Source organism: Colobus angolensis, unplaced genomic scaffold, assembly GCF_000951035.1.
Source record: "Colobus angolensis palliatus isolate OR3802 unplaced genomic scaffold, Cang.pa_1.0 Scaffold492, whole genome shotgun sequence".
Classification (NCBI taxonomy): Eukaryota; Metazoa; Chordata; class Mammalia; order Primates; family Cercopithecidae; genus Colobus; species Colobus angolensis.
Window position 1 is genome coordinate 99,336 of NW_012118399.1, and position 14,555 is coordinate 113,890.

Here is a 14,555-nt window from a genome sequence, read left to right on the forward strand (position 1 = left end):
CAGTGGCTACAGGTGCACTTTCAAGACTAGGTAATAATGCACAAAGACCAATTTGATGGCAGTAACTCAGTTGGAGAACCAACAAAATTCACACAATAGTGTCCAACATTGTTACATACATGTTTCTCTGACCCTTGACTGCTGCCCAGAGAAAATGAGAAAAGAGACAGAGGAGAAACATTGAAAACCTGAGATTGAGTTAACTCTGAAACATCGAGTTTTACCATCCAGTGCTAAGTTACTTTAAATGGATACCTTCTTACCCTGTTCTCATCCACCCTGACTACCAAGCTGAAAGGTTTATCAACAAGTTGGCATTATTTTTAGGAACAACAACAACAACAAAGTTTTTGTCCTGCATTTTAGTTATAGTAATTTTCAAACTCTTTACACAAATATAAAATAGTGATTGCTTCCTCCTGGAATGTGTGACTGGACCCCCTCTATGTAACATTTCAGCACTGATGTGGTTTGGATTTGTGACTCTACCCAACTCTTCCCAATTCTCATGTTGAACTGTAATCTCGAATATTGGAAAGAGGGGTCTGATGTGAGGTGACTGGAACATGGAGGCAGATATCCCCCTTGCTATTCTCTTGACAGGGAGTTCTCATGTGATCTGTTTGTTTAAAGGTGTGCAGTATCCCCCAACCCCTACTTCCTCCTAACTCGGCCCTGTAAGGTGTGACTGCTCCTCCTTCTGCCATGATGTAAGTTTCCTGAGGCCTCTCCAGCCATACTTCTTGTACAGCCTGTGGAACCATGAGCCAATTTAACCTCTTTCCTTTATATATTACCCAGGTAGTTCTTTATAACAGTGTGAGAATGAACTAACACAACCACTAAGATGTTTTGTTAGATTTTTGCTTGATTTGTTGTTTTTGAGCAACTGCAGTTTGCTCCTAAATCATAGAGTCCGTTTCTGCTCTTTGGCATCTCCTCTCACCTTGAGTAACACATGGTACGCTATTCATGTACTAAAGGTGTGATCATACTTACACTACACTGACTGACTTTCCACTGGATTGAGCCTTCTGTAGCCAGGTACATAAATTGTCCTGAGAGAGAATAGAACGCTTGAGTATCAGTAGAGCATCATGATTAAGAAACATACTCTGACTAGGTTGTCCATGTCCAAATTCAAGCTCCACCATTTACTTGTGTTTGTTTCTACACAGAATATTTAACTTACCGGAGACACAGTGACTTTATTAATAAAGATAGCTCCCACAAAGGACTATTGTGAAATTTAAATGAATTAATATAGATGATTCACTTGGAGCAGAAACTGACATCTATTAAGTACTATGTATGTGTTTACTGATATTAATGCTTTGAGGGTTAAATAAGCTAATACTTGTAGAACATAACAGTATGTTTCTGGGTACATCCTAGGTGATCAAATTGTTAGCTACTATTATTATATTATTGTATGTTGAAGAACTTTGTATACCTTCCCGGTTAGGCTTCTGAAACAAATAGCTCACCTGCCACATGGATGCAATTTTAGCTAACTCCTGGCCTTTGTAATCGTGTTTATTTGGAAATACTGTTTCTTATTGTTTATTATTGCTATTGTTTCTTATCTCAAGTATTTTCTTTTTAATGTCTCTTTTGGGTTTTCCTCCCATGTTCATTTTAGCCTTTGCTCTGTATTCTCTTTCTTTACTTCTATCAACTCTTAGAACTTCGTTGTTTTTCACTTTGTGAGCATCTTTACATCATTATTATATTTTTTGCCTGTGTTTGTGTAATTTAGCTCACCATACATTGTACAGTTTTTGCTAAATCTCCCGACTTGAGTCTTTACTTATGTGGCCTTGTATTCTATCACTTCCACCCATCTCTTCATTCTGAACTCTCTTTCATCTACTTATCTTTTCTATGTTTGAAAAGCATTGTGTAATTCCACCCCATGCCATGATGCAGTTCCAAAATAATCAAGGTGCCCACTCTTCTGGGGTTGCTCCCCTCATGCTAGATTTACTGATGGGCTGATAATGAATTGTGTAGAGTCCCTTATTCATGGTTTAGTATTATCTAGAAGTAATGTAAAGAGAAAGATACATGTGAGATATGAACCAGAAAGCAACACAACCCCTAATGGATAAGAACTGAGCTTATTACATATTGCAGATCTGCTTTCCAAACCCAGCTCAGACACTGGCTGTGTAAGGAAAAAACTTTGAGCAAGTTTTTTAACTTCTTCATGCCTCAGGTGTAACAATAGTGCCAAGCTAATGATATTAATATGAATATTCAGTGAAATACTGCATGTGATGTGGTTAGCTAGAGTTTAGTCCACTCTAAGCTTTCCCAAATGTCAGATGCTGTTGTTATTTTATTGCAGTTGTTGATGTTGTTTTTGTTACTATAATATTTGACATCAAGTTTCTTTATGTATCTTCTTATATGTGTGAGCTACATAGACAAATAGGCTTCCAATTCTGAAACTAGCAAGAGGAGACATTAATTGTGTTGTTGGCAATATTAGGATGTTGTAAATAGCTTCTGTTTTGCCCTTAGCTTTTGTTCCATATTTTATTGATTCTGAGTATAAACATTTCCTTAGATGGTTAGGGTCTCAATCCAGAAGTGGCCAGGGGCTACTTGCTTTTGAGGACATAATATTTAGATTTTAAAAATGGAATTAAATGCATATGAGTTCCACTGAATTTGCTACGTACTGTCTGTTGATATCTTACTTAGCTGTGGGCAAGCATTTAATCAAGGTTTATTGGCATTCTTTTCTTAGATTTAAATAGGACATAAAATTTTATGACATGTAGAGTATTTTCGATAACTGTTTCATTATTTTCCATAGTGTAATAGCATACAAGAGGAAATATCAATAAAGTACCCAGTATGCATTATTTTTGGATGAGTAAGGTAGTTGGAAGTTTGTATCATAACAAAGTGTTGGTCTACTTTTCAAATTACACTGTGGATTCATGGTTTTCGAGGTTTTTTTAATTTTCTTTGTCTTTCTATTTTGTTCATATCTTTATTTTTTCTTTCTCTCTTTGGACACCTGTACTCTAGGGTCAGAAACTAAGAATTATAGACTGTGCTGTTTGTTTATTTTTATAAAATATACATGCTATTTGTATTTTATTTTTAATTGGTATATACCTTTGAACTGAAAAAAGAAACATTCATAAGTGATCTTGAGTATATTTATATGTTAAGAATCTTTGTTGTGTCCAAGTGCTTTTGATTCTGCTGAGAATGGGCAGGTATTAGAAGAGTAGTGTGAACTGTAGCCAGGGCCTATTCCTCTGGATATCTATGCCACAGCCCCCAGAATCACCAGCCAGCAAAATTGAGTGATAAATGTGACTCCAGAATTCCACTCCTAGATGTACATCCCAAATAAGTAGAAACAGGTATTCAAACAAGGATATGCACATGCATATTCATAGCAGTAGTATTCATAGTAACCAAAATATGGTAACAGCCCAAATGTCCATCAACAGACGAATAAACACATTTCAGTATATACATACAATGAAATATTGTTCATTCATAAAATGGAATGAAGTTCTGAAACATGCTGTAAGGTGAATGTGCCTCCAAAATACTATGCTTAAAGAAGCCAGATGCAAAACATCACAAGCATATATAAAATATTCAGAATAAATAAATCCATAGAGACAGAAAGAATGTAAATTGGCAGTTTCCAGAGGCTGCAGGGAAGAGGTAACAGAAACTGCTCAATGCATATGGGGCTTTGCTTTTGAGTGATTAAAATATTTTGTAACTATTGTGAATGTGCTAAATGCCACCGAAATGTTTACTTTAAAACAGTTAATTTTATGTTATGTGAATTTCATCACATTAAATTATTTTTCAAAATCCCAAGTGATACGGTCAAAGCAGCACCACGTTCCTTTTTCCCAGAATCGTAACTGGTTTAAATAAGTCTATTCCACGAGGAGAGAACAGAGAGTTTGCTGTTATTGATCCCTGGGAGCCTGGTGAGTGCTGGGAATAATTGTATAGAGGCTTTTTGAAAGATGAATTCAATTTCCCTCTTAAATATATTCCATTTTATTATGACATTAGATTATCTGAGCTTGTGAAATTTACTTTTAATGGCTAAGCTTTTGAACTATGTGGGGCTTTATTTTCCATGCTTGCCTGAGATTTCCGTGATCTCATTGATCGATCCAAGAAAATAAAAACAGGAAAGCATAAGTGTTCCTCTTCTGAGATGGGTTCTCTCTGCACAATGGGAAGATAATTATACCAATGTATATGGGCAGATGAGGTTATTTAGGCTCAAGTGCTTTATTTTTGGCTCTTAGATGGTTTAGATTAGCCAACCATGTCAATAAAAGGATCCGTATAATTATAAGTTTTTAAATATTTTATGTAAACCAATCTGTGAAACTGTTGATTGTCATTTGTACACAAATATGAATAGTAAAGCAAGTGCTTTCCATGACTGTGACATAAATATCTAGATTTCAGATGAAGACTAAATTTGTTTTTTTTGTGTGGTATATGTCTTTGCAAAGACATTTTTTAAGGTTCCCATATATTGAGAGCTCACCATGTGTTAGATACCTTGATATGTATGTTGAATAAATGAATCCTAATCCTTAGAATAGCTCTAAAAGGTAAATGTTATTATTTTATTCCTACAAGTGACATAATTGATGTTCAAAAATGTTAAGTGGTGTCCTTAAGTGAGTAAATGTTGGTAGCTACAATTCACCTTAATACACTTAATTGAGTCTGGCTAGACACATTGCAGCTTAGACACCATTGTGCAGTTTTTTTTGTTTGTTTGTTTTTTCAAGATTTCTTTTAAAATAACTCCCACAGGAATTACAGGATGCTTATGACTATTAGTTTGGCTTCCCTGAAGTTCTGATCTATTTGTTCACTTTTCTGAATTAGCCTGTATAGCCAAACTATCAAAAGGTTGGTGTTGGTGGGAGTATTGACATTAAAGTTCACTGAGGAAATAGGTATATCAGCTTATAAAAAGGCTGAGATTTTTAAAAGTATTTGAGCGCCTGAAGTGAATACTGAGAACACTAAACATAATGACAGGGAGGATGGTAAATTTGGGTCACGGGAAACCTGAGTACCTGGGAATTTAAGGAAGGCAGAAATATAATAAAACTTACGTTTCTGTCTAGATCAGTTGGAATTTGATGTCAAATAATTCTTCCAAGATAGGCTTTCTCTTTTCATGACACACCTTCAGTATTAACTATCTTCCAGATACCTCATATTTTCCTACGTAACCTTTGCTGATCCTTCCAATGCCTGAAATATCCTCCATCCTTGCCACAAGTTCTCAGCCCTTTTATTTCCCTTATTGGAGGGAACCATGCCAATCCTCTGAATCACTAAAATATTTTACGTTTGAATCACACAGTTGCAACTTGACATTTACTTTTGGGCTTGGTTTTACTTTTATGTGTTAATAGCTCATCTGCATCATTAATCATGAGCTCTAGAAAGATAAGTAACAGTCAACCCATCTATTTTTATCCCATCATATGTCTTGGACATAGTATTTACTCATCAAATAGTAGTTGACAGTTTTATAATTCTTTAATGTAGAGTTTTCTCAAAGCATACTCATAAAAGTACCATTTCTGAAAGAAAGAGACAGATGCTCTTCAAAAAGTATGGCCCCCATCAAATACAGATGAAAAGCACTACATCTCATTTCCCTTCTAGGAAACTTACAATATATATTGGCATTTTCAACACTGAGAAGTTTTTCAGCAATGAAACCAATGTTACTATTTTTAACCCAACACTCCCCACCTTTCCCCTTACTTTTATTCATAAAACCCGTAAACAAATATCTTGTTCCTCAAAATGTTTATTGCAAGACATAGCTTTAAAATATTTTGTGTATAGATTATCTTAATAATATTCACAAGTGTGGAAATTAAATTTTGATTAGATGTAGGTTGGGCCTTTTGTTTGGACTGCCTGCTTCTATACTTGGGAAAGTGCTGTATTGGGTGTGTGTGTGTTACACGCAGTGTGGACTCAACCTGGAAATAGATTGAGACTGAAGAGAGAATTATTGGAACTGGTCTTTCAGCTTGATTATCTGCTAGAACCTCTATTACTTCTCATAATATGCTTGAAAAGCTTTATTTGTACCTCAAGGGCAATGATCCTGGCCTCATTTACAAATATGAATACAGATATTAGCTGTGCACTATCTTCTCCTTCAGGCAGTCTTGCTGACTGTCAGCTTGTTTTATTTACTTCCTCAGAAAAAGAATATCCATCTCCTTGGAATTAGACACAGCATGGTTAATGGGAGATGCAGAAGTTTAGAGTCAGAGAGTTCGAGTTTGCTCCCTAGCTCAGGCCCGTGTAAGCATGAGCAAACTTTCCTCTCTGAGCCTCTGCTCTGAGCCCTCATCTATGAGATGAGATGGATCACACTTGCCATTCAGAGTTTCTTGTGAGGACTCAATAACATATGCAAAGCCTGAGTGATATATGCAAAACACAGTGCCTGGCACAAGGAGATGTTCAATAAATACTAGTCCCCTTTGCATTTATTTTTTTGTTTCAGCCAGATCATGACAAGAGAATTTCAAAGCCATAAAGTCATACAAACAAAACTGCCTCCCTCCTATAGTTGCCATTTCACATTTTATGTTGTTATTTCAAACAATAAATGATGTCACTATTCTTTGTGTCTCTGTTTTTATGAGGAGACTGTGAATGAGGGGAATAGTAAGAGTTGAGTTATTATCTATAAAAGAGGAAAATTTGAATTCTAATAATAGCAAATAAATAAGCTGAGAGTTTTAAGAAGCCATTGTAGTCATTTGAGATATTTTTCCATTACTTAGAAATTATCCCTTTAGTCCTAACATCTGTTAATTATAAAACTCCATTATTTTATAGTTTCTGAAAAATCATGTTCTATGATATGGTATCAAAGGATTGTAAATAGTATTTATAGAAAGGCACTGAGGCAATAGCAAAATTGAGGATCCTTGACTACTGGTGTGTTTGTGCAGTATTTTTGAGTATAGTTATTTTTGGTTTAGCAATGCACTAGATTATTCAAGGGGGAATAGTAAATGTATTAGGGAGAACTTCAGACTGGCTGTCCACTTTATGTCAACTTGTTAACATAACTTTAGCCACAGGTCCAGTTTCATGTTAGTTTTGGATAATTTACCACCATGAAAAAGGAGAACAAGAGTCATTGTGTGATAATCTTGCATAAGGTTGCATATTTGGAGGTGAATGTACCCAAAAGAAAGCTAGAATTATAAAATCCCTTTTAATTTAGTAGATTAGAAGGCTCAACATAAATTGTGGTTTTTAGGTGAACGGACGGCTCTGACTTCCATTTTGAAGAAAAGCATATACTTGTTATATATGGTTGTCTGTAACACATCTACCACATGTGTCTTCAGCCATCCATGGATCAATTGTTTCTGAAAGAAGTCAACTTTGTCTCTCTGAAGGATTACAAATGGGAGTTTTGCTGCAGTCTCTACCTTTCTAAATGCCAAATTATCTCCTGGCAGTTTTTTCTGATGTAAATATTGTGAATGGCTGAAGAAACTGTCTTCAGCCATTTGGCAATAATGAAACTGGATTGTCTGACTCATCCAAGAGTCTATGGATGCATGTATGTCTGGTCTTCCTGTCGGGGATAGCACATTGTCAGGTATTATTTCAGAGTTTAAGGAGGGGCTATCTTCTCCAAACTTTAACAGACATTTCTGGATTCTTTTTTTTTTTTTTTTGGTAGTTTAAACTGAAGTAATAGATAAAGCAGTGAGCCTAACTGTTCCTTGGACTAGCCTTGATTGTGCATTAATCACCAACTGTCTTGATCTTGTTGATTGTAGGAGAAGAGGTATCAGGGAGTCTTTGCCCAGTACCACCTCCTCCTGAGAGGAAGGCTTGTGAAATTCCCTGCCGAATGGACTGTGTGGTGAGCGAGTGGACGGAGTGGTCATCCTGTTCCCAGTCCTGTTCAAATAAAAACTCAGATGGGAAACAGACCAGGTCAAGAACTATCCTGGCACTGGCTGGGGAAGGTGAGTAACAGAAAATGTTTTCACTCTGGATGCATTAGCTCAATTATTATCATTTTTCCTCATTGGTGATAGAGAAGTTTATATGGAAGAAATAGTCACACATAGATGATATCTCTATTCCCTGAATCCAAGTTAACCGTTTCATTTCCCTCTATGCTTTTAGCTTTGATCCTCTAGTTTAGCTATGCTGGGTTCACTCATTTACATGAATTGCTTTACCACATACCTGTGTATGGACCATGGCAATCAGATGGATGTTATTTTTCAATACCCTTCTTAGACAAGAAGGCAGAGTTTGGTTGACACACATCCAAACTGAAGATAGCTTGTGCATGGGAACATAATTAGACTATGCTTAGTAAAAAGAGCTTCAAATTAGTAATCAGAAGACATGGCTTCTCAACTGGGAACTGTCACTAACATCTGCAAACTACCTGATCCATGCATGCTGGTATCCTGTTGTGTCATGCCAGCATTCTGCAGGAGGGAGGCACAGCATGAAGACTGTGAAAATGGCTTTGATGAAGCTAAAAAGTGCTATGAGAATATAAGCAGGTGACATCAGAACAAATTACAGGAGCAGCTGTTCCAGTAATTTACGGTGATGGTCTCTATCTCCAGCACACGTCATTTCTTTCATGCCCTCCCTTGGCTTTTTCTGCCCATGGCTCAGTTAGAACAGCAGGACAGCATGGCCACTGGCTGTGAGAAACTACTTTTTAAGTAAGTTTCTGTTCTTTGATCCTGAGAAATAGGGCCAGGGTCAAGATAAATGAAGATTTTCATATTCTTAAAGTGAAGTTGGTTTCTGCTCTTGTCTTTTATATTTCCGGACGGGGTGAATGGGAAAAAAAATCAAGAATAACAAAACCAAGGTCACAATTCTTGGGCATTTGGCCCACTGAATAAACCATTAAAGTGTGGAAGAGTAGGAAAAGATCGATGCTTTAGATAAATACCACTTTTTATATGGAAATAAAAATGTTGTGAAAAGGGCAATAATGAAATTGGATTGTCTGACTCATCCAAGAGTCTACGGATGCATGTATGTCTGGTCTTCCTGCCAGGGGATAGCACATTGTCAGGTATTATTTCAGAGTTTAAGGAGGGGCTCTCTTTTCCAAACATTAACAGATATTTCTGGATTTCTCAAATTGCAGTGAAATGCACTGCTTGATGGAGGATGGGTGTCTTAAAATGGTTCTCTTAGAAAAATAATGCCTTTCATAGGAAAGGAAGACCATGCTGCGTAAGGGGTATGTGTGTGTGTGTGTTTTGTGTGTGTGTGTGTGTGTGTTCAAGATAATATCACTTCGAAGTCATAGACTATTCTAACTAATACATGAAGCATAAAGATATTTTTTGAAAAGCAGATTTCTTTGGAGTTTTATCTCAGAGATACATGCTGCAGTGGTGGGCAATAGAGTCAATTAATTTTAAAATCTAATTGATGTGGACTGCCGCTTGTTATTTAGTGAAAAAGAACACACAATATTATCCTCAGGTGTTGCTCAGGACAAAAATCCCTGTTCTTAGATTGGAAAGAACAGCACAGTGGCTCACGTCTTTGGAAAGCTATGTCAGCAAAGCTATTTCTCTAGACCATTAAAACAGCAGAAATAACAAAAACAAGAACAGCAACAACAGCAACAACTATGTCTTATCTTTTGTTCTTATTTTTGGCAGGTGGAAAGCCATGTCCCCCTAGTCAGGCTCTCCAAGAGCATCGTTTGTGTAATGACCATTCCTGTATGCAACTTTACTGGGAGACATCACCTTGGGGCCCTTGTTCTGAGGACACATTGGTAACTGCCCTTAATGCAACCATTGGCTGGAATGGAGAAGCCACGTGTGGTGTAGGCATTCAGACTCGGAGGGTCTTCTGTGTCAAGAGTCATGTGGGACAAGTGATGACCAAAAGGTATTATTACCCTGTTACTGAAAATGCATTTGATTATTTCATGTTGAGTATTTTTAGTTGAAAGCATTTATCAAGATATAGATATTTCTGGGTCTCTGATAGAGTAAGAGGGTTTGTTGTTGCTGTTTGACTGTTAAAGATTAAAACATGTGCCTCAAACAAGGATAAACACAGTTATGGTATGTATCATTGGTACATTTATAATATGTATTAATATATCAGTACATAGATAAAAATGAATAGTGTCCACAAACATTGAATGTGTTTGAATAATCAAACAAATTTTCTAGAGCTGACCTCAGTATGTTTTAATCTTCTCAAATCACATAAAGATGAGATCAACATAAAGCTAGGTTCTGGGCTTTGCATTAAAGGGTTGTGTCTTACTCTTCTTTAAACTCCACAGATCTTTCCTGCATTAAATAGATATATCCATACTACAACCATTCTAATTAGACTAAATGAATCCATGCCCTTGGATGGCTTACAATCTCATGCATGTTATACTTTCTGTACATGGAGATATAAAATGTTTTACAGACAGTAGGAAAATATGGGCTTGGAAACTAGGATATAGATGCCAAAAAGGATCAAGAACAACTGCAAATGATGGGAGGAAAAAAAGTAATTGACTAAAGAACTGGCTGTGGGAGTTTTATCACTAGATCAAATGAGGAGATGTATATTTTCCTAAAGTTCCTGTGGCAAGGCTGGTAAGGAAGAAAACAGAAGGGCCCTATGCATTATAGAGAGACTTGTGAGTGGTCTATCTGGCGAGATTCCCAGTGGCCATATTCAGAGACCCCACTCCAAGCACAGGGTGTGGGACACAAGGATGAGCTGCTGCCAGCTTTGGTCTAGCGTCATAAGCTAGGCAACACAGAGTGTCTCCCCAGGGATTTTCAAGCTGGGAGAAGGAAACATTTTTTTCTGTTCATGATACTCTAAGCATATGAGCTGAGGGTTGCCATAGACAAGGTCAGGTCTTGTGGAAAAAGTAAAAGGAGAGATTCATTCTGATGCTCAGGAAGAAACAGATACGCAATTGGAACAAATCCTGGCAGCACTGAACCGTGGTCGTGTCCCTACTGACTACACCCTGCCCTCCATGGCAAAATATGAAAATACATTCAGTATTCTGCCTAATTCAATTTAATTTGTGTTTCTCTCATGAGCAATGGAAACACTGAATAATTTCGTCCGGGGAACCACGGTGAAGGGCTCTGGGCCTGATCCACACTGTCATGGAAGCCACTTTGGCCCTGTGTAAGGAAAGTCACGCAAGCTCCGTTATGGGAAATGAACTGCTTATGGTGGATAGAGTGCAGACTGGCCAGACACTGCCCAGTGCTTGTGTTAGAGCATCTGATGAGCGGATGGTTTTGCAAATACACATGGAGTCATGTATTTGCAACTCACACTGTGACTTGAAGGGAAGCATAGACTGGAACATCTCACCTTTCTCTTCTCCTAAATGTAGCTCCCAGAGTTCTGGGATTGGGTGTTCTTTCTTGTTCCAACCCCAGTCTAGCACAGCATCTGGCAGGTAGTTAGTATAAACATTTCTGGGATTTATGAATGAACTAAACCTATGTGTAGAGGAGTGGTAGGTTTGCCAAGGATTGGATATGAAGATCAAGGGAAGCTGATGTTTCTCTTTTGCTTCAAGAAAAACATTTAGTCTCCCATGATAAACTGTGTTAAAGAGGACTGTCATGAAAAGTAGTGAACATGTTGTACATATGACCTGCTCTTTTTAGCTCATAAATACTGTTTTTGCTCTAGAACCTAACTCTACATTGCTAGCAGTGTTTTTGGAAATGTCAACTTGTATCAGTTGTATTTTTCAACTTGCCTGGTAGCCATAGCACCACATGGATTGATTGGACCAATGGATCAATGGAAGTTATAGACAAATATGGACAGTAACATTCAGTATCACCTGCTTCAGGTGATAACCTAAGTCATGAGGTTATGGTAAAGTTCTGTAAGTTTTATAAAGGTGTTATGCAGACATGAGAACTCCTTTTATCTGAGAAGAATTGAAGCCTAGAAAATGTTTATTTTTATGACCTAAATTTTCAACTGCTTAAGAAAAGATGCACAAAAGATTAGAATGAATATACAAAGTAAGTATGGCTTAGATGTAGGAGTAACCCTACATAAAATGCAGCAAACTGTTATTTTTTATAGTGATGAAAAATTTTAGCATGCGTGAAGCCTGATCTCCCTTCCACAAAGCTTTTCATCTTTGAACCACCATGACAGGAAAATTCAAGGACATGAATGTAACTTGTTTGTTTTTTAGCAAAAGGGTGTTAGAATTGAGACTAATACCTATTCCATGAATTATCATCATATTTTAAAGGGCTATTCGGACAGAAAAAGTTGAGTTATATGTTCAAATCAGCGTCTATTTCTTCTTGCATCATCATTATTACTTTAAATAACAGTTTTATGAAGGTTTCTGAGCACATCAGCTTACTCAAATGTTAAAGATGATTTAAGAAAAAAATCACAGGAACAGAAGTGTGTGGTTTAAAACATAATTCATAAGCTAATATGCATTTGTTTTAAAATGTACATAAGTGAGACTGAAATATTATTATTACAGTAAATCATCTCCAGTTTTGCTGTGGTTTACCAGCACAGAAAAATCAATTGTACAGATGTTTTCCCTAACATACACATACAAATATAAAGACTGCTAATTACTTTCTGTACTGTTAATGAGGCTGGAGACTTAACAACCTAATTTTAATTCTTACTGTATGTCTCCAAATAATCCTGTTAAACATGAGCATCCTGAATTGACTTTAGTGAAATTAATTAAAATTCTTGAGGTTAATGAGATTAATTGAGCTAAGAAAATAATACCTAGTGTCCGGTGAAGCACCAGGGAGATTATCAGCAATTTAGAGTATCCTTTGCTATGCCTCCAGAAATATACTTTTGCTCTTTTTCACATGAAATTCATTGCAGTGGGAAAAGATCCCCTGTCATATATGAAATCTTTGGGATGGGGATAGAGAAATGGAAAGGAAGAAGAAAATACCCTAGACAAAAGTAGCCTTCAGAAAAGAGAAGGAAGCATGACTCCATGGAAGATGTGGATCAAAATAATGTTATATCACTAAACCCGCTGCACTGAGAGGCATAGAGTTTCTCGCAAGTTCTTGTGTCCCTGGGTTGGTGTTTTGGTTTCCATGTAATTGTACAGGTGAGACTGTTACCATTGTACGAGTAATAGAACTGATCATATCAGAAAATGAGAGCTAGCTGGGCACAACTGAATCAGAGTGAGAGCTTGTTGCGATCTTCCTGAAGTTGTGTTTGGTTTTGTTTTACTATTCAATGCTTTTCTTTCCCCAGTGGCAGTGTACAAAAAAGAATGATAATAAAGATTGAAAACACATAACTCAAAGCCTTTCAAAGTTCCTGATAAGGTGCTTTCTGCCTTTAATGTGAAAACAACTGGCACTTTGTGAGATATAGCAATAAATGGCTCCATTTAAACATTTAATGTTTAAAAGCTTGGCAGGTTTCCCCATCTAGCTGAGTGAGATGAATACATCAGTTCCTGGGTCAGATGACTAATCATGTAGGCATAGCTAAAAAACAGCAGGTCTTTGTAGCTCAATGTGATGTATTTCAGCACAGTGCTTATAAGAAGCTGAAGCTGGCCAGGCGTGGTGGCTCATGCCTGTAATCCCAGCACTTTGGGAGGCCAAGGCAGGTGGATCACTTGAGGTCAGGAGTTCGAGACCAGCCTGGCCAACATGGTGAAACCCCATCTCTACTAAAAATACAAAAATTAGCTGGGTGTGGGGGCAGGCACCTGTAATCCCAGCTACGCGGGAGGCTGAGGCAGGAGAATCGCTTGAACCTGGGAGGTGGAGCTTGCAGTGAGCTGATATGGCACGCCATTGCACTCCAGCCTGGGCAACAAGAGAGAAACTCTGTCTTAAAAATAAATAAATAAATAAAACTGAAGCCTACAATGAGGCCAAGAGACAAGAGTTATAGAACATTCCAGTGCAAGTCCAGGAAAATATATTCATCGAAATAGAATTTATTCCCTTTTATGGAGAGCATTGCTAATCCAAAATCAGAGTATTACATGAAAGCAGGAAGTTAAATTTTGACAAAAGGCAAGGGGTCATATATGCTTACTAACTAAAAAGTGAATCCATCTGTTTCTCTGGGTTTCAAGGCTTCAGTTTTGTTGAGGAAATAGCTGGAGAAATAAGCCTAATATTCCCCAGGGATTTATTTGTCTTCAGGCTTCAGTAGCACAGAATACTCTTCAATCATTCACTTACTGTTACTAAACATTTACACTGAGCTAAATATGGGATTTTTAAGACATGATATAAAATGGAATTCTGCCATCAAGGCACTCAAAATTAGTGTATGTACAGCATGTGCGTGTATGTACACACACAGCATCAGCAGCCCAAAAGTTATCAAAAGTCTTTTCTCTGTCAGTGACAATACAGTGATACAGAAAACTAACTTTACCGTTTTAAGAAATTGGGGCGTGCCTAGGTTGCTAATAGCCAAAGACTATTTTTGAGGAC

General features: G+C 37.2%; 1 protein-coding gene across 1 annotated transcript in view; it reads left to right on the forward strand.

The window, feature by feature from the left end:
• The window catches only part of LOC105524243 (thrombospondin type-1 domain-containing protein 7B), a 543,827-nt gene that overhangs the window by 72,355 nt on the left and 456,917 nt on the right, over positions 1-14,555 (forward strand). The window contains exons 5-6 of the mRNA XM_011959437.1: positions 7,863-8,054; positions 9,741-9,975. Coding sequence (XP_011814827.1) covers positions 7,863-8,054; positions 9,741-9,975 — 427 coding nt within the window. The remainder of the gene's footprint in view (positions 1-7,862; positions 8,055-9,740; positions 9,976-14,555) is intronic.